Below are 20,701 nucleotides of genomic sequence, written 5' to 3' on the forward strand. Positions count from 1 at the left end.
TCACGGCCCAAGCAGGGGTGCAAATGGCATCCCTTATGCAGGACGCCATTTGCATCCGCAGCAGCCTGGCAGCGGACGGAGGCCTGGCTGTGGATTGGCCCGGCTGGCGGCTCCGTGGCCTCACTGCGGAGCGGAGCTGGCCAGGCAGGATTCCGGGGGGGGGGGGAGGAACAGAGAGCCTCCCACCCCAGCGGACCCAGGTAAGTGGGGTTTCATACACCCCTAGAGAGAGGGCAAGAGGGTTTGTTTGGGATAAGCCAGGATGATATGTTTCAAAGGGGTGCTTGAATGTAAAAACAGAGGGAGAGATTTGAATGTCAGGTGGGAAAGCATTGCAGTGGCAGGGAGCTGCACGGGGAAAAGAGAGAGTAATTTTAAGTCTGAAGAGCAGACCTGGTGTCAGCAGCTGGGCAAAACCCAGGGCACATAGGCTGTAGAAGGGTCCACTGGACTAGGTCAGTGGGCCCAGGGCATGGCCTGAAGGCACATGAGGCAGTCATCTTGCTGAAGTTTGCAGGTTTGGGTCTGGTCAGTGCTTGGAGGGGAGACCACCTGGGAACCCCACTGAGCCACCTTGAGTTCCATGATGGAAAGAAGGTGGGATATAAATGTGATAAATACAATAAATGGTGCTGTGAAGTCAAGTACCAGCCAAAGCGGCTATCGCCAGCTCCATTTCCCCCAGAATGCCTCTACACCCAGTTATGTCAGATGTGGAATTCCGCTCTTCATATCACATCCTACTTTTGTTTCCGCTGTGGAGCAGAAATCATGGAGCCCACACAGGCTCTGGAGTGCAAAGTTTAAATAAGTAACAGCAAGGCAGACTGCATAGAAATATAGACGATTTAATTGTACAAAAGAAGAACAGATGACATGAAAAACGTGTTCCTCTCTCCCACTCACCTTCACCTCAACGAAACGCTGTTTCTTTGGTTTCTACTGCGGGACCAGCTTGAACTGGTTTAAAAGTGGCTTCTCCCGAGAGCAGTTTTGGGAGGGAAACAGCTGTGCCTAAGAGGGAAGTTGGAACACCCTCACAGCTGCAGTTTGCAGCGTTCCCTAACGTGGATGGGAGAAGAGAAAGAGAGCCATAAAAATGAAAGGATATTGACGCGGGTTTAAACTGGTAGCGCCAATGAGGCTTCAGAGAGGCGATATATAAAATAAAGTGAAGAAATCTGAGATTGGAAGGAGAGAGAGAGACGGCGACTGGTTTTTTCCTTGAGGGAACCTTGAATCGCTGGTGGACACACAGAGTGAAGGGCCCTTGCAGGAAAATAGCTTCCAAGCACTTCTTTGGAGATCAGTGCGGGATTTTTGCATGCAACTCCGACTGGCTTAGGATAGGAAACCAATGCTTCACGTTTCCCCAAGAAAGGAGAGAGGAGACTTTCACAGTAACAAACCCCCACTCAACACAATAAGATGAAGGAAATGTCTCCATACAATTCCTGCTTAAACAGAATCAAGAGTGCTGGACATCTTCGGGGAGGGGGGCTCTCTTGGGGCCATCGCTGGATACAGGCACAGATCCTGCACCCCCCCCCCCCTTCCAAGCCTTCTTCATTTGACCATGAAGAAGAATCGTTTCCGGAGGAAGTTAAAGCAGCCAGGCATTTGCTTGAATTTCCCTTTCGCAGAAACAGCGTTTGCCACCTGAGCGAAAAAAGACAAGACGCCATGCTCTGAAGTCGTTCTTACACAGAAAGCATGCGCACAAACACACGTGCGCAGAAGCACACACAGTCGCCCTTTCGGATGTTCCCAGCACCGGGCAATGGGGAGATTGCTAGATGAAACCTGTCTGGCTGTGCCTGCATCCCTCTGCTGAGCCAAAAGTTGCTTTTGTTTTTGAGCCAGGAGACAGACACTTGTACTGCTGAAGGTTTGGAGCACCTTGCTTTGCCTAGTGGGAACAGCACCTGCTTGGCATGCAGAAGGTGCCAAGTTCGATTCCTGGCATCTCCAAGTGTGTGTGTGTGTGTGTTTTTTTTAAAGGATCACATGTTCTCTGTCTGAGAATCTGGAGAGCAGACACAGCTGCTGCAACCCTATACACCAGACTTCCCCACCCAGATGTGTTGGACTGCCACTTCCCTAATTCTGGCTCGGAATGATGGGAGTTGCAGTCCAACACATCTGCACGGCCCCAGGTTGGGGAAGGCTGCTATACAGGCTTACCTGGGAGTAATGCAAGGGGGCTTGCTTCTGAGGAGACATGCACAGGATTGCACATGTGTGGGAAACAGATACGTGCACAGGAATGCAATAGTCGGGATGGTACAAGCATTTCACTTTCACCCGTTTTCACTTTCCAACTGTCAGAAGGTAGGATGTTGTGGAAACCAGGATGGATCAGTTAACCCAGCCGTCCCCCAGAGGTGTTGGGACTGCAACTCCCATCATCCCCAGCCAGATAATGATGGGAGTTGCAGTCCAAAAGCACTGGAGGCTGGGCGAACACACGGCAAAGAACAGGTAGAGGTGCGCACGTCCATGTGTAAAATCTACCTATCTACCAGATTTTTATCCCACGGTTCTGCTAAGGAATTCAAGAGAGGCATAGATGGTTCTTTCTACCCACCCACCCTTCTATCCTCCCAACAACCCTGTAAGGCTGTCATGCCAAAGACTCATTCTTTTTTTTTTTTGGGGGGGGGGGGGCAGAACTACATCTAACAGCCTGAAGTTACAGGAGGGCAGATTTCGGTTGAACGTTAGGAGAATCCTGCACACACTTACTTGGAAGTAAGCTCCATTGAATGTAGTGGGGCTCGCCTTCAAAGGAACAGGCTTCAGACTGGGCTGGTGGTTACATTTTCCCTACATTCCTGCGCAGAGTCATAACGCCGTCTCCCAGCGCCCCCCTCCCCACCCACGCAGACCGTGAAAGGGGCAAGACAGCCCCTCAGAGAAGAGCAGGCGGTGATGGAAACAGTCCCCCCCACCCCCAAGAAGCTTGACTAAGTGGGGTAATCCTTACTTTTTATCGATTTTTAATAAAAGGTGATAACAAATGGGTTTTGAGGTACAGGCGGGTTAATTTCGGTTGGACATTAGGGGTGGAATCCAGCTAAAGTCCTACTTAAGAGTAGACTCATTACACTGAATGGGAGTTAAGTTAGTCATGACTAACTTCAGTCCCATTCATTTCAATGAGTCTACTCTACGTAGGACTTTAGCAGGATTCTATCTTAGGAGACCCTTCTTGATGGCAAGAGCAGTTTGATGATAGGACCCATTTCCGGGAGGTGGGGGCTCTCCCTTACTCAAGCGATTCAAGCAGAGGCTGGACTGCTCTCTGTTGGGGATGCTCTAGCTCTGTGGGGTGGTGGTGGGGGGAACCAGACAGCATCCCAGGCCCCCCTCCGACTCCAGGATTCTATGAGGTGGATTAGGCTGAGAGACGGCGACCGGCAGAAGGTCACCCAGAGAGCTTCATGGCTGAGCCAGGATTCGAACCCAGGTCTCCCTGGTCCCAGATGCAGAACTTACCATCACCAGCATATTGAGCAGGTCTTCAGAATGGGCATAGTGGTCCAGCACGCGGTCCAGCGTTTCGACGTACCAGGAGCCAGTCTGTGTATCCCGCCAGGACACAAAACCTGAAGAAAGGAACGAAGAAGAGCCCTTGAGAGGAAAAGCAGATCCTGCAAACTTGCAGAAATCGGCACTGGATGTTTCATGTCTTCATTTTTATTTTTATTTTTTTAAAAAAGCAGGTTTCTAGCCCTTAGGGATGTGAAGATATCCTCAAAAGTGCACAGACAATGGCTGCTGACATCTCCAAAGCTAGAGGGGTAGCTTTGGAGGTAAATAGGGAATGATGGGACTTGTAGTCCAACACATCTGAAGCGTACCAAGTTGAGGAAGTCTGCTGTGTTGGCTCTTCCCGAGCCACTCTGGTCATGTCAGAGTCTCTCGGCCACGTGGCAGGAGCCCATGCCAGGTCTCCTTCCCCTCACAGCATTGCCTCGGAGTGGGGATGCTAGTGTGGAAAGGAGGATCAGTCCGGGTTCCTCCCACGTGGCCCAGATCTTCCAGCAATGCAAGAATAACATCCGCTATGCCCTGAAAGCATTCCTTGGTTTACTGCAGGGTTGGGCAGAAGCTAAACAGGGATCTCCTGTTGATCTCTGGCTGATTGGCAGTAGATCAGAAAGGGTGTCCTTCTGACTCCCAGTTGTTTAACCCCAACAAAATGAGTCCTTCCACCTAAATTCAGCCGCTAAAATGAAGAAAGCTTGGGGTAACCAGGAGTAGAAATTGTGTAAGCTCAGCTCAGTTCCGGCAGTGAAAACGAGGCTTATAACATGAACCCCTGCCAAAGGAAGTGAGACGGGTGACTGCCAGGAAGAGGGCCTTTTCTGCTGCGGCCCCCTGGCCGTGAAAGGAGCTCCCTAGAGAGGTCCGCTTGGCACCTACGTTGTACTCCTTCTGGCACCAGGTGAAGACCTTTTTATTCTCCCAGTATGTTGGCATTCTAACTTCCTAGTCTTTTCGATTTGGTGTTTTAAATTTATATTTTAAATCTCTGCATTGCTGCTAGGTTTTATTCTGATTGTATTGTTATACTGTGGTCTTAATGCTTTCATATTTTATATTGTTTTATGCTGCGCTTTGTGGTTTTAATTTTTGTGAACTGCCCAGACAGCTGGGTGGCACAGAAGTAGATAAATAAAGTGCTCAGAGGCGCTCTGTTCTTTCATCCTATGTGTGTGTCTTTTGCAACTGGCTCTGGCTGGAGGATCTTGGAGTTCTAGTAAAAAAAAAACAATAACCCACAAAGCAGATCAGACAAGCCTGAAGTCTGCCCACTGGAGGTGGCTGGCTCTGGTGTCAGTGGGGCGGTGAATCCGCTCCGGGTTTCAGTCAGAACTCTGAAGGAGCTGTCCGGGGTGCCTCTGCACCTTGGAGAGCTCCTTTAGAGTTCTGACTGGTTCTGACTGAAACCCGGAGCAGATTCACCGCCCCACTGACACTGGCGCTGCCAGCCTCCACTGAGCCTGCCCACCTGTGGTCCGCCATGTCTGGATCAGCTCTGAAGTGGTCAAGCAGGGAAAATCCGTGACCAAAGGCGCGCCTGCCCACAGGAGCTGAAAAAGGGAGCGTCGCATCCGTCCGGCACAGCCGCTGCTCACCTGGAAATGTTGAGTAAGACACCAAGATGTCGCTCGGGGTGGGCAAGCTCGCAACGGCATCTGGCTGATCCGAGACTCCCGCAAGCTTTCGGAAGGGGGTCGCGTCCGACTCGGCAGCGCTTCCGTGCAGCTGACCGATAGCAGGCTCAGAATCCACTTCAAACCCCTGGTCTCTTTCCGCTAGAAAGGTAAACACACACCTCAGCCTTCACTAACCTGGCCCCCTCCCAGATGTGCTGGACTGCAAAGCCCATCATTCTCAGCCGGCATGGCCGTGGTCGGGGATGATGGGCATTTCACTCCAGCACACCTCCTCCTGACCCTTCCGAACCTTGTTTTCCACCCGGAACCTGATCCTCGTGGAGGACGGGCACATGCATGCATGCGCACATTCACCTCCTCCACAAGCTTGAATGAAAAAGAGTTTGGGTTTCCCCCTCAGGCTGGGGCAGTTGGTCCCGTTGAAGTAGCCGACAATCTTTTCGACCGAAATGCTCCTTCCGTCTGAGCCATAGATGCCGCCAGGGAACTGAATGTGGCTGGCCTGCAGGGGACAAAGAAGGTCAATGGCTGTCCACAGGAACCGTCAGCGTCCTGACCACAGGACATTTTGCTGCCTGAGGCAAAGAACAAGATGGCCCCCTCTCCCATTTCATGAACAAGAGCTGACTAGATCTTTTCTTCAACACTGGCGATGGAAAGGCAGCCTCCGTTGAACCTGAAGCCAGCAGGCTAACTTAGGAAGTACAGGGCAGGCCGTGAGGTACGCAGGTCCCTCCTCCAACATCTTGCTGCCACCTCCCAGCATCTGCCTGAGACAACAGCTTCACCTTGACTAATGGTAGGGCCAGCCCTGGTACTCAGACCTTCATCAGAGGCCCTTCTGAGAATGCCCTCGCCTTCAGAGGGGATGGGAATGGTGAGTGGGGAGAGGGGAGAGGGCCTTCTAGGTGGTGGCTCCCAAATTCCAGAATGCTTTCCCTAGAGAGATCCAGCTGGCACCTTCATTGCAACTTTGATAGCATCGCTATGCTCCTGGTGCTTGCACAAGGACCTGTGGCCCGACTGGAGTCCACATAAAGAAGAGCCTCCAAGGTGGTGGCCCCCTTTCTTTGGAACTCCCTGGCCCTGGAGGTCAGGCGGGCACCAACACGGTGTTGCTTCCGGCACCTCCTGAAAACAGCACCGTTCCAGGAAGCATGCCTTAAATGACCAGCCACGGCTTTCACTGGCATTGTTTTTCATAATACTATTGTACCTCTTACATTCACCACTCTGGAATCTGTTGTAGATATGATGAGGGGTGCAAACCTTCTAAATAAATGAACATATCTTGGGTTCATCTTTAAAAAATCAGCCACGGTTCCGTTACTATCTTGTGAGCACTTCTGAGGTTATTATTTTGCGAGGTCTATATGTGGCACAATTCTATGCACGTTTACCCTGAAGTAAGTCCCACAGAGATCAAAGGGGCTTACTGCCAAGTACGGGCGCATGCGAGGAGCGGAGCCATACTGTTCTTCCTGCAGCTGAGCTAGACGTTTGTCGGGAGCTGCCGCATCCGTGCGCGGCTGCCCCGTGTCGTGAACTACTGAACTGCGTGCGCCAGATTCTCAGTGAAGTGCTTTCAGTCCCGGGACTGGCTCCGCCCACCCCGGGACTGGCTCCGCCCACCCGGGACTGGCCATTGGACCTTCCTGGACAGGAAGAAGTATAAAAGGGCTTCCTGCTCCAGCTGAGCCTTGCTTGACCAATAAGGTCTTCCTGACCGCTGGCATCCTTCGGTATTCTCCAGCCTTGGCTTGTCCTTCAGACCTGAAAACAGGCTGGCCCCACACCCTTCGTTCCTGCCTCACCCACACCGCTGTCTACAGCCGCGCCCCTGTCCCATGCGCTGTTTAACTTGGTTTTAAAAATTTAATCTGCTTTATTGTTTTTTCCTAAACAAAAATATAACATTGCTTGCTGTATTTTGTTTTTCCAATCACATATGTTGTTTTGGAAATACTTGACGGCTGTAATAAAACCGCTTTTTTGCGGGGAGATGGGGGGAGAAGTCACTGCTGAGTAACATGGACTTGCAGTGACCTCCCTCTGGACCTCGTTGTTTTCAGCGCCTCCTGAAAACTGCTCTTTCCCAGGAAGCCTTCCTCGGTTGACCAGCCTCGGTTTTACTGGCACTCTGTTCTTTCAAGAATAATTTTTATATCCTGTTTTATTCTTCTTCTTTTGATCTTCTGTTCGTTTTGTCTCTCAGAATCTGTTTAGATGTGGGGCGGTATACAGATGTTGTAAATAAATAAATGAGCCAGGTTACGGGGTGAAGGGTTTTGTCTGCCACCACTTCCAAAGCCCGGATGGTTCATGCCAGCCAGGGCAGGACGGGGTGTTTGCTCAGCAATTTTCTTTTAAAAGCCTTCCTGTTGAAAGCCTAAGGTGGGCGGGGGGATTTCACTTTGCCAGCTTCAGGCTGGCATGTCATAGAATCATAGAAATGCATGATCTGGGGACCCAATCCTGACCTCAGTTGACAAAGCAGGGAGTTGCAGTAGGTGCGTGTGGCTGGGCTGCTCATAAAGTACATCTTGTTCAACTGAGAAGGTCCCTCTGGGTAGCTGAAATGCTCTCCAGCGTGTGTGAGAGGAGGGAGAATCCCTCTAGGACAGACTTCCCCAACCCAGCGCCATCCAGATGCACTGGACTACAAGCTCCATCCATCCCCAGCCAGCACTGCCATTGGCCATGCTGCCTGGGGGCAGTGGGGTTTGTAGTCCAACACACCACAAGGGAACAGCTGCTCTAAGACAATGCCTGCCTCGACTACGGATGTCTGAGAAATTCATTTCAGTTCGGGGTTTTGACCAAAATTTACCCAGTTCACACCTCCCAGAACCAAACGTGAAGCCGAACGAAATCTGGGGTCAAAGCCCATACGTTCCGAGCTTGTTGTGCGATTCGCAGGGGGAGGGGGGAACGAGTGTGAAAAATCCACACATTCAAAAAACGCGTTACGTCTGAAAAACGTGCACAAACGTGCTTTAATCCACGGGAGGAAAATGCGTACATTTTTTAAAATGTGCACGGTTGCTGCAGACACTGGGGGGAAATGCGCCCGAAACCATGCATGAATTCTCATGCAGAAACAGGACGAAAAGAAAGCTCACAATCTGATACAGACACGACTTGGTGGAATTCGGAGAACTTGACGGGCTCGGGTTTTGTGGAATGGCACATTTTTTCTCATATGCATACGTGTGTGTGTGTGTCTGTGGGTGTCGGGGTGTCAGGGGGGTGTCGTGTGTGTGTATGTCGTGTGTGCGTGCGGGGTGTGCGTGCGGGCGGGTGGTGTGGGGGGGTGCATGTGTGGGGGAGTGCATGTATGGGGGGGTGTCGGGGGCATGGGGGTGTCGGGGGCGTCGGGGGCGTCGGGGTGTGCATGCATGCATATATATATATAAAGATAGAAAGACTAACAATAGTGTATTCACACACACACACATGTACCCACACCGGCCCAGCCCAAACTATCTTGCCGCCTCAAGTGAGGAAGCAGTGCAGTCCCCCCTGCTGGCCAGCCGCTGTTCTTGGCAGCGGCGGCGGCGCCACGGCCTGCACTCCTGCGTGGGCTCCTCCCTCCCCGTCGGCTGGCGTCCCCTCAGGGGCCTGGCCGGCCAGCTTGGCCAGTCGCTTGCCCCCGCTGGCGTGGACGTGCTATGCCTGGTGCACCAACTCTCGCAACATACACAAATGTATATAACTTCAACTATTATTATTATTATTATTTATTGCATTTATGTCCCGCCTTTTTCCCTCTTGCAAGGAACCCAAAGCGGCTTACATTATCCTCCTCCTCTCCATTTTATCCTTACAACAACAACCCTGTGAGGTGGGTTGGGCTGAGAGTCTGTGACTGGCCCAAAGTCACCCAGTGAGCTTCCAGGGCCAAGTGGGGACTTGAACCCGGATCTCCCAGCTCCCAGCCTGTCACTCTCACCACTACACTGGTTCTATTAGGCAGTAAAGGAATTTAATCAATTAATTAATCTGTGTTCTGTTCATGTGTGTCTATTAATTAATTAATTAACTGATACACAAGAACAGAACACAGATTCCACACACACACCCCCGGGATCCTCACAGAAAGAAATGAGCCTGAGAGGCGTCACAGAGCTTGAAAAGTGGGCGTTTCGGTGGGCAGGGAAGGGAGGGGAGGGGAGAGGCCTGGATCCACAGAATCCCATGGCCTCTCTTCCGCCGATCCTTGCCGGTGAGTGAGATAGATGGGCTCAGAGACCCTCCAGCTTGGGTTGGTTTGTTTGTTTTTGAGGAGGAGGAGGAATGGGAACCAAAATCACTTCTGCCCTCCTCCTGCCCTACTGGCAACAGCCTGGCAGGGCGCAGGATTTTTGGAAGCCTCCAAAGTTTCTGGCTAGGGCAGCAATCCCACAGGACCACGCCTTAAATATTTCTTTGAAAAGAACCCCGTTATTAATGTAGTGCTATTCATACGCTTGGCATTTTGCAGAACAATGCTTTTAAAAAAGAGACGGTTCTCTGCCCCAAAGGGCTTACAAACATAGTGCATGAAGGACGCAGCAGCAGCCCCGCCTACCTGACAGCCGTGGGAAAGAAGGACCACCAGGCAGCAGTCCCGAGAGCTGTGATCCTGCTTCGCCAGGCTCTGCAACTCGCAGGCAATTTCCTACAGACATTTCCAAAGACGGTTTGTTAAAGAAAACACGCATGTCCCCGTTAACACAGGTTACGACGTCAGTCTTGCCCCTTTAGCAACGCCACGCCAGTGACATGTCGCTGAAAGGCACTGCCGAGGTGAGGCCTATGGGAAGAGGCACCCTCCTTAAATCACACAGGTCCCCACGCGGTTCAACTCTACTTGGAGATGATGGATAAGATGGAGGAGGAGGAATTTGCCGTCCTCACCTATGCAACTCCTGCTTGTTTCACGGCTGGAATTCCCACCAGAATTAACTGAATGTAACTGAGCATTCCTGTGCAGCTTCCAATCATCAGACTGATCTCTCATGTGCAAAAAGTGTGAATCCAGGGACAAAATGTCCCTGTAAACCTTGCACAGCTGGCTCTGGAGGTTCCAGTGTCAGTGGGGTGGTGAATCCGCTCTGGGTTTCAGTCAGAACTCTAACAGATAGCTATCATAGAATCATAGAATAGTAGGGTTGGAAGGGGCCTACAAGGCCATCGAGTCCAACCCCCTGCTCAGCGCAGGAATCCGAGTCAAAGCATCCCTGACAGATGGCTGCCCAGCCTCATAGGATCATGGAAGAGTAGGGTGGGAAGGGGCCTATAAGACCATCAAGTCCAACCCCCTGCTCAGCGCAGGAATCCAAGTCAGAGCATCCCTGACAGATGGCAGTCCCACCACCTTGGAGAGGTCCTTTACAGTTCTGACTGAAACCCAGAGCGGATTCACTGCCCCACTGACATCGGAGCCACCAGCCTCCGCTGGGTATCGTAGGACACACACCGCTTCCTCTGTGAAACACTCCGGTTCTGGCGTTACACAAGTTCATGGAGGAGAAGTCTACCAATGGCCGCTAGTCGTTGGTGTGATCCTGCAGGGCTCTTCTTAATTCTCTTGCTTTTTGGCCTAGGTCACCCATACCCAACCTGCTGCCTTCCAAATGTTTTGGACCACAACTCCCATCCAAAGGCCGTGCTGGCAGGGAATGCTGGGAGCTGTAGTCCAACACATCTGGAGGCCACCAGACTGGGAAAAGCCGGCCTAGGTGTGTTCCCAGAACCAGGCACAGCCCTGAGTAGCTGCAAGCGACTGGCACTTGAGGTGAACCATGCAATCAGGGGGCCCAAACCCCAAGGGCAGATCTAGGCTGAGGCTTTTGGTAAACTGGGAAACATTTTCATAGAATCGTAGAATACTAGAACAGTAGGGTCGGAAGGGGCCTACAAGGCCATTGAGTCCAACCCCCTGCTCAGTGCAGGAATCCAAGTCAAAGCATGCTTGACAGATGGCTGTCCAGCCTCAACTTGAATGCCCCCAGTGTGGGAGAGCCCACTGCCTCCCTAGGGCATTGGCTCCATTGTCGTATTGCTCTTTTCCATTTAATGAAGAGGCAATCCCCCTCCCCACCCCACAATATTCAGAAGCAGAAATATTATCATTTATAATAATATGCACCCAAAACTATTTTTTTTTAAAACTAAGCGCTGTATCAACACAGAAGGTTTCGTAAAAACAACAAAGGAGACAAACACAGCCATCCCCTCTGCGAAGGAACAGAAGTCTATCCACGACGCCCATTGGCGGTCCCTGGAAGAAGGGTCCCAGTTCCTCCTCGGGGCGACACGGCCAAGGAGGCGTTGCAGCCGCTAGGCTCAGCCCTCCGGGGGCAAAGGAAGCGGCTGCTCTCAGGGGAGCCTCCCACTCCCTGCCTCCAACTGGGAGCAGCAGCACAGGAGTAGGATATCCCGCCTGAGGGAGATCTGGGACCCAAAGACGGGTTGGTGGGGGGCGGCCTGACTTAGCCCCACCATCCCCAGTTGGTCCCTCGCTCACCCCCACAGCCTCGGTCATATTCCCTCTGTACGCTCACGGGGATTGAAAGAATGACCTCTTCATTATTTAATTTTACTTCTAAAAATGTGTCATTTTCCCCTCAAATTTGGCGCCCCGCTTAGCTTGGCGCCCTAGGCCACATGGATGGGCTGCCCCTGGCTATTAACGCTATTACACGCAACGCAAGCTTGCACCTGGCCACTTGCCCGGCTGCAGGTGGCCAGCAAAAATCACCTCTAGGAAACCGGTGAGAGAAGCTTTCGTTAAGTGGAAGACGCTTCGGCATTTGCCTCCCCAACGCTGGCTTCGCGACATCCCAAAAATGACTAACAGGTAAGGGCGAGCAGTTGAGCTAGTGACACTGCGTGTGCCCGGGGCTGTGTGGGAGGGCTGTTAACATCTGTAGACTTTTTGCAAAGCTGTTGGATATACACCCCGCTTGCACCCATGGTAACTCAGAAGTACGTTCTATTTACTTAGCTTTATTCCCACGCAAGCGTGCATGGGACTGCAGGGCTCTAGAACTGAAGGGTCAAAATGGCAGGGGAGCAGATGCTGGCTAAAAATGAGAAGGAACTTCCTAATGGTACGAGCTGTTTGGCAGTAGAACAGATTGCCTCGGGAGGTGCTGGGCTCTCCTTCACTGGAGGGGTTTAAGCAGATCTCGCATTGAGCACGGGGTGGGACTAGATGACCTCCAAAGGAACCTTCAAACTCTATGAGTCTATCATGGAAAGCTTTGCTCCTGGGGCTGTGTCATTTGGCATGCTCACGTGAGCTCTGAGATCACGTCGGGTCAGGACTTCGAAGTGCAACGACCGGAACCGCTTCTCCAGCCTCTCGCAGTCTACGTCGGAACCGGTGCGGCATTTAAGGTCGGAGAAATTCACGTTGTTGATAATGAGGCAATATCCACAGGGCTCGCTTTTCAGGACGTAAGCCTACAACACAGGAGAGGAGAACTAAGGCACTTTCATGTCCCTCGAGAAGGTCCTTGACTGGGTCTTGATCCCCATCGTTTCTACTTAGGAGGATGCCAAGATTTCAGCCTGATTACAACTCCCATCTGCCCGCCAGCAAGAGCAATGGTCAAGAATGCTGGCAGCTGTAGCCCAAAACATCTAGAGGGCACCAGGTTGGGGCAGACAAATGTTGGGATGGAAGCCGACGAGGAGAATGGCATCGTTTTTATTATTTTTATCGTGTGCTTTTACAGAAAAAGATGGTGTAGAAATAAATAATGACACCTTCCCAGCTTCCTAACACATTCCAACCAGCGTTATCTGGCTACGAATGCACTCACTAGCATAGCTCATACCATTCTATGGGGCATGTTTATGCGGGCTCAGGAAAACTTAAGGGTAAAACCAGTCATCAACCCCACCACTGGCAAAATTAATCTAAGTAACTTGTATGGAAAAGAAGAAAGCTAACCGTTTCAGAGTTCCTCCTGGGTTGCTCTTCCACAGAGCCTAGAAAACAAGACAAGAACAAAATAAATATGGGTTTGTTTTTTACATAACCCCAGTTGAGCCATACACAGTGTTCGCCAGAGTTTAATTCCGGACTTTTGCCAAGCTGGTGCTTTTCAGCTGTGTTTGATAAGAACTCCCATCCCATCATCCTCGGCCAGCATGTTCACCAAGCACATCTGCAGGGCACCAGGTTAGGGAAGGCTGTTTTTCCATTCCCCCTCTCTGCTGGTTTTTCATCCCCCCACCCACCCGCCCGCCCAACCGGCCAACAGTCAGTCAAGGTGCTGAGTCCCACATTGGTCTGTTCCCCCCCCCCCCTTAGGGTTTTTTCCCCTATTTTTTTTTTTACTTCTGAAAACTTTGGAATTGCCACAAGGCTGCAAAGACTGATCTCTTGCATGTGGCTTGTGCCGTTTTGGCTACAGAAGTGACCGCACTCACTGCCTGAACATTGGAAACAGAGGAAAAGGTGATGTTACCATTTAAAATACATATGCCCCACTTCCTAATAGTAGGAATTCATGATAAAGCAATGTAAAATATATTTATTTATTTCATTTCTATACCGCCCAATAGCCAAAGCTCTCTGGGCGGTTCACGAAAATTAAAACCAAACGGCACACGATAAAACAATTTAAAATATATAGAACATTAAAACCACAGTATAACAATACAACCGCAATAAAACCTAGCAGCAGTGCAGGAGTTTAAAATACAGATTTAAAACAGCAAAGCTAAAAGTCTAGAAAGCTAAAATGCTAAAATGCATTATATTGTTGTGATATAAAATCACAACAAAATCGAAGTAAATGAAGCAATTCAGAAAGAGCAGATGCTCAGACTGAACGCAGAAGAGTGTGGCAGTGTAAAAAGAATTAGCAAAACTGGAGCCTGGCAAACGGACGTGGGAGGGAATTCCAGAGCCGAGGCACCATAACCGAAAAGGCCCTGCTGCTCACCCCATCCGCCACACCTCAGAAGGTGAGTTGATTCTGAGCAGATCTTAACAGCCAAGCAGGTGGTCTCTCAGGTTTTAATGGTTAAAACCAGCACCTTAAATTGTTTCCAAGAAACAAACTGGTAGCTAATGTAGTTCTTTAAGCACGGAAAAGATTTGGTCCCTATTATTTGTATCAACTAGCAGCATAGCTGCTGTGTTTTCCACCCACTGTAGTTTCTGAGTCAAGACACTGATGTCATCAGGCCACATCTTGACTGTTGCACCTTTTTTCAGGCAGCAAATAGGGCAAAATTAACCCATTTTAGACATCATACTCCCCCCCCCCGCAACTCTAAAGAAGAATCTGCACATGTTAGAACAGCCTTCCCCAACCTGACACCCTCCAGATGAATTGCCCCACAACCCCCACCATTCCAAAAGTCCAAAACATCTGGAGGACAATTCAAGGGAACACAGCACATTTTCTAGCTAGGTTTACCGGTGAGCCTATGGAAGGACACCCGCCCCCCGGGGGGAAAAAACCCCAAGCGGGGCTTATGTCACCCGTCGTCTCTTGGCGTCTCTCATTCTCCACTTGAACTGGAGAAGGCAAATATTCAGAAGTCGTAACACTTGCAAAGATAGGAGCCCCTGTGTTTCTGAGCAAATGTTGGGAATTTCCTCTCACATGAGCGCACATGCATGCACATACGTGCGCACATACACACTCCAAGCAACTACTGAGATGCATCAGGTTGCATTCACACAGCAACATCTCAGCGTCGCAGGGAAACCACGCTGCCCACTTCCTTTTGTTGTTGTCGTTCAGTCGTGTCCGACTCTTCGTGACCCCACGGACCATAGCACGCCAGGCCTTCCTGTCCTCTGCTCTCTCCCGGAGCGTGCTCAAGTTCATATTCATTGCATCCGTGATGCTATCTAGCCATCTCATCCTCTGCCATCCCCTTCTCCTTTTGCCTTCAATCTTTCCCAGAATCAGGGTCTTTTCCAGGGAGTTTTCTCTTCGCATTAGGTGGCCAAAATATTTGAGCTTCAGTTTCACTATCTGTCCTTCCAATGAGCGTCTTGGTTATTTCACAGAGGTAAAACAGAAGACCTAACACAAACCTGGGAGCTCAAGCCTTCAATAGGCTGTTGGCATTTGCTACGGGAAATCTGCATCTAACAAATTAGCATTGATGAAATCAACTAACGCTGCACACTTGATATGCACAGGATATCCTATGTGTATAGGAATCGAAAAACACGCACTCTCCAAATGATTTGGAATATTCTACACAACAACGTATTCAATCAAGTCTTGTGTAATCACGAAGAAGTTTAAAATCAAAACAAAGATATATTACTTAGTCACATTGTATGCAAACATGCACAATATACATGATTAGGGATGTCAGAGAAATCTGCAGTGGATTCAAATGAGTTCAGATTTCTATTAATCTGACCTGCAGGTTTTGCAACGGACCTGCTTTTTTCTGCGTCACATGGATTCCACGGACCAGGTTTTCACTTTTGGGGAGGATTTGCATTAAATCGCATTAGCTCAAATGAGCACTTGCGTGTTAGTTCATGCTAAATTGCTAATTCATTAATGCTAATTAACACTAATGCGCATTAGCACAAGTAGAATGAAATTCTGTTTTAAAAAATCCGAATCCGTCAACGAACAGGCGACAGAATCAAAGATGTCTGATAATCCACAAAACACTGATGGAACGGATTTAACCAAATCCATACATCTCTACCCATGATACAGATGCAAGATGATGCAATACCAAAACCACGACAATGCAATATCCCACATCCCTAAACCCACTTACCAAGGAGCAAGATTCACCAACTTTGGACTAAATTCCAAATTAAGCAGGGGTCCTGCTCTGGGAGCCCCCGCCAAAGGAAGTGAGGTAGGTGGCTACCAGGAAGGGGGTCTTTTCTGCTGTGGCACTCCAGGTGTAGAATGAGCTCCCTAGAGAGGTTTGCCTGGCGCCTACGTTGTTCTCCTTCCAGCACCAGGTGAAGACCGTTTTATTCTCCCGGTGTTCTAAATCTGTATTTTAAATCTCTGCATTGCTGCTAGGTTTTATGCCGTGGTGGCTTAGTGGTTAAGACGCTGAACTGCAGACTGGAAAGTCGGCAGGTCAGCAGTTCGAGACCAGAGTGCCGCGTGACGGAGTGAGCTCCCGTCTTCAGTCCCAGCTCCTGCCAACCTAGCAGTTCAAAAGCAAGAAATTGCAAGTAGATAAATAGGTACCGCCTCGGCGGGAAAGGTAACAGCGTTCCGTACACCTCGGTGTTCAGTCGTGCCGGCCACATGACCACGGAAGCGTCTTCGGACAGCGCTGGCTCTTCGGCTTAGAAACGGGGATGAGCACCGCACCCTAGAGTCGGACACGACTGGTTGGGGACACCTTTACCCTTTTTTTTTTTTTACTGTTACATTGTTTTAAGCTTTCATATTTTATATTGTTTTATGCTGCACTCTGTGGTTTTAATTTTTTGTGAACCGCCCAGAGAGCTTCAGCTACTGGGCGGTTTAGAAATGAAATGAAATGAATAAATTAATAAATAAATAAGCATGCAAAGGGCGATAGTGTAAATATGCTAAACATGTTTTGACTACAAAGGTTCACTTAAAGATGGTGAATGGTTTCACGGTTCAACATTCAGTTTTACAAAACAATCCAATGTGGGTTGAGGAGAATCCATAGCACAGAGACCACTGAATCTAAAGTTGGAGGGGAAATAAGTATAACAGTTCCGGGGCTGGAGTATTTCCCCCCCTGCTCCTGGGGCACGTCAGGGGAATGCGAGTGCTTTGGGTGTGATCTGTCCCAACTTACCCTGATCCTAACATGCCCCCAGAATGTCTTTTTTGCCAGTGCTGCCACTGGAAGCACCAGCAGCAGAGTGGCACGGTTGCCAGAGGTTTCCTTTCCCAGATGAGGAAGCTTCAAAGGAAGAGCCTTCTCCATAGGGATGCGGCCATGCTGGCTGGGGACGCTGGGTGTTGCAGTCCAACACATCTGGAAGACACCAGGTTGGGAACGGCTGGTCTCAGGTATCATGCTGGTTCTATCAGGAGTGCTGTACACATTTGCAAATGATTTGCCCGGCAATCAGGGCCTTTTCAGTAGTAGCCCCAACCCAGCGATGGCATATGCTCTTCAGAGAGGCCTGCCTGGTGCTACTTTGTTATCTTTTCAACACCAGGTAAGGACCTTTTCATTCTCTCAGGCCTTTTTATCCATGACATTTCTGCAGCTATGCAGTGTTTTTAAGTAGTTTTATCTTCCATGTTTTTAGTTCTTCTTCTAATGCCTATTTTAGCCTCTGCTGCTTTTAATGGTTTTTATTACGCTGTGTTTAATGTGGATTTTGGATTTTATGGGTGGTTTTACTCTCTGTTGCCTGGAGAGCTGTATAAGCTATGGGATGACTAATACATGTTAGAAATAAATACAATAAATAAATACATAAAACCCAATGAAAACCATGAAAAAAATCAATCATAAGACTTTTAGTCGATTGAGCTAACAACTATATTTGCACAAATCTGCATATGGGCAAAGAAATCTTTCTGGAGCAAGAGAGCGACTTTGCTTTTAGAAACCATACATGCATGTCACAGGAGGGCCAATCCTTGCTCTACATATAGTTTCCGGAAAGTGAGTCAGGATAAACGTTGTCAACGTCAGAATGAGCTTGCAGAATCCCAAGTGACGCAAGATCAAGGAAGCAAGTGCCCAATTAATACTTACATGGGTCACTTTGAAGAGGACGTGGATGTATTTCAACTGGTTTTATGTCAGGTGGATAGAACTGCAGCTGAGTGGACCCCTCGTGCAGCAAAGCAGCCAAATCTTGCTGACCAGTTTCTTGGAGGCACGAGATGAACACCGGAAACGCTCGCCTTCCTCGAGTCTGCAAGTCGGTGACCAGCTGTCTGGCTTGATCCCTCCGGGTACCCGCTCTCTGAAGACAAAAGAACATCATCATTCTTTCCCGAGTCTGGAGACAATGCAGTGGAAAGAGCATTTATTTCATTTATTTAAAGATACTTTTATGCCACTTTTGGACCCTAGCAAGGGCCCCCAAAGTGGTTTATGTAACAGAACAATAAGAAAAAACAGAATAAAAAAATAAGAAAAAAATTAAAACCAGTGCCCTAATATTAGAAGGAAGTAGAGCCAGCAGTGTCATGTGGCTGCAAAAAAGGCAAATGCTATTTTAAATTGTATCAATAGAAGTATGATTTCAAAATACACAGGAAGGAATAGTTCCACTCTACTCCACACTGGCCAGAGCTCACCTTGAATACTGTGTCCAATTCTGGACACCACACTTGAAGAAGGATTCAGATAAATTGGAACGAGTACAGAAAAGGGCAACACCGATGATCAGGGGACTAGAAACTAAATCCTATGCGGAAAGACTGAAGTAACTGGCTATGTCTAGCTTTGAGAAGACTGAGGGCAGATACGATATCACTTTTCAAGGACCGAAAGGGTTGTCACTGTATGCAAATAGCCTCTCAAGATTCTCCAGAGTATTTGTGGGCAGAGAAATTGGGGGGGACAATTTCACCGAATTTCTCCAAGGGTAGGAGAAATTCTCCAACAGTTTCTCATAGATAGGACTGACAATTGACAGGGGTTGTAGCACGGGTTCTTTCTTTTTTTCCCTAAGGGTTTTGGTTTTTTCTGCTGCCACTATAAGTGCCGAAGCTTCCACTTTTCTGCATCATTCTCAGGGCATTTTATAATTTATTTTGGTGGTGTTTTTGAGCTTACCTAATGACTGCAGTGTGGTGTAGGGTGCTGCATGTGTGACTTTTCTTTCTATTACACATCTCCCAATTGCTCTGCAGCCTCCCAGGCTGCCTATGCATCCTGATCTGCAAAAGCCCTATGGAAGGAATTATTTTATTATGTCTTCCCTGGGCTTTAACTGAAGTGTGGGAAGCTGAGGAGGCTACAGGCTGCCACAGAGATGATTGTACAATGAAAGACAGGGCATTCACGCACACTGCTTGGTCACCTCCTAAGTAAGGTAAGCACAAGAACCCTGAACCCAACCCAGGAGAATTCCTCCGAAATTTCTCCTCCTTTGGATTTCTTTTCGAAAGCAGTTCCTTTTCTAACAAACTGAATGAGAATGGTCGAAAAAAATATGAGAGAAATTTTCAGCACAGCACCAGTCACACGGAGGAGGGCCACAACCGGTTTTCTATCATCCAAGACTGTAGATCACAAAATGAAATGCACTGAAATTACAGGACGGCAGATTTCACTTGAACATTGGTTGAACATCAGGAAAAACAGAGCAGTCAGACAATGGCACCTATTTCCTAGGGAGAAGGTAAGCTCTCTGTCACTGGAGGTATTCAGGCAAAGACTGGACAGCCAGATCTGTCAAGGATGCTTTAAACCGGATAACTGCACTCAGCAGGGGGGTTGGACTAGATGGCCTTAATGGCCCCTTGCAACGCTATGTTTCTAAACCTTCGATTAAAACCACTGATAACCTTCTCCCCCAGGAATATGTCCAATCCCCTTTTAAAGCCACCCCAATTGGGGGCTATAACTATATCTTGCGGAAGTGGATTCCACAGTGTAACTCTGCGCTGTGCGGAGAAGCCCTTCCTTTCCTCCGTCCTGAATCTCCGGCCAGTCAGCTTCATGGGATGACCCCGGGTTCAAATATTATGAGGGGGAGAAAAATATCTCCCTCTCCACTTTCTCAAGCTTCAAAGATACAGTAGGGGCAAGCCAGTCACACCGATTCTAATCAGGGATATAGACAGTTAGGGCTTATGGAAACGAAGTGTGTTTACTCACAAGGGAGCCCCACTCAGTTCAGTGGGGCTTGCTCCCACAAAAGTGCGAACAGCAGCCTCTCCGCGGGCTATTTATTATCTTAGAAGCATAGAATGGTGGGGTTGGAGGGGGCCTAGAAGACCATCCAAGGCTGGCTTGGAATGATGGGCGTTGTTGGCCAACCCATCGGGCGGGCAGCAGCTTGGGGGAGGGGGGGCCTGGCGAGGGTTCCCATCCTTCAGAAACGCAATCCAAATGGGGCTTACTCAGAAGCAAGCCCCGCTGCGTTCAGTGGGCCTTACTCCCACGTAAACCTGCATAAGATTGCAGCCTTAAAAAAACAACAACCCAAAAACACGCGCTCAGGGCTGACGGGGAGCAGAGTTTCTCGGGCTCCTGATCTGGCATCGCTCCGAGGAGAAGCGAGACGGACAAGGGCGGAGGAGGCGAACAAAGGGACCCGTCCGCCAGGGCGGAGGGCGGGAGGGAAAGGCGCACCTGGATCTCCTCGATCATATCTTGGGTGAAGACCCCCTGGTGCAGCAGCAGCTCCCACAGCGGACCCACTTGCAGCTCCTGCACCAGGCGCAGCCGCGCGCGCTGCAGCGCCAGGCGCTGCGCGTCTTCCATCGCCCCGGGCGCACGGTGCGCCGGCCGCCGCCGCTCTTCCGCCTGGGGAGACCCCTCCCTTGGCCCCGCCCCTGACGTCACAGCCCATATAAGGCCATTCGGGCCGTCCTCCAGCCCTTCCT

General features: G+C 49.6%; 1 protein-coding gene across 1 annotated transcript; it reads right to left on the minus strand.

Annotated features, from left to right (window-relative positions):
* Positions 1-824: 824 nt before the first annotated feature.
* Positions 825-20,623, minus strand: CASP9 (caspase 9). The gene is made up of 9 exons (XM_084821889.1): positions 20,448-20,623; positions 17,892-18,105; positions 13,132-13,169; positions 12,471-12,638; positions 9,757-9,846; positions 5,541-5,688; positions 5,145-5,324; positions 3,499-3,608; positions 825-1,659 (listed from the first exon to the last, which is right to left on the minus strand). Exons 1-9 carry the CDS (start codon positions 20,577-20,579, stop codon positions 1,567-1,569), a joined length of 1,173 nt encoding a protein of 390 aa, XP_084678015.1. The 5' UTR covers positions 20,580-20,623; the 3' UTR covers positions 825-1,566.
* Positions 20,624-20,701: the final 78 nt, after the last annotated feature.

Source organism: Heloderma suspectum, chromosome 15 (genome assembly GCF_057233095.1).
Source record: "Heloderma suspectum isolate Gila_16-S chromosome 15, 16-S_ref, whole genome shotgun sequence".
In the NCBI taxonomy this organism is placed as follows: Eukaryota; Metazoa; Chordata; class Lepidosauria; order Squamata; family Helodermatidae; genus Heloderma; species Heloderma suspectum.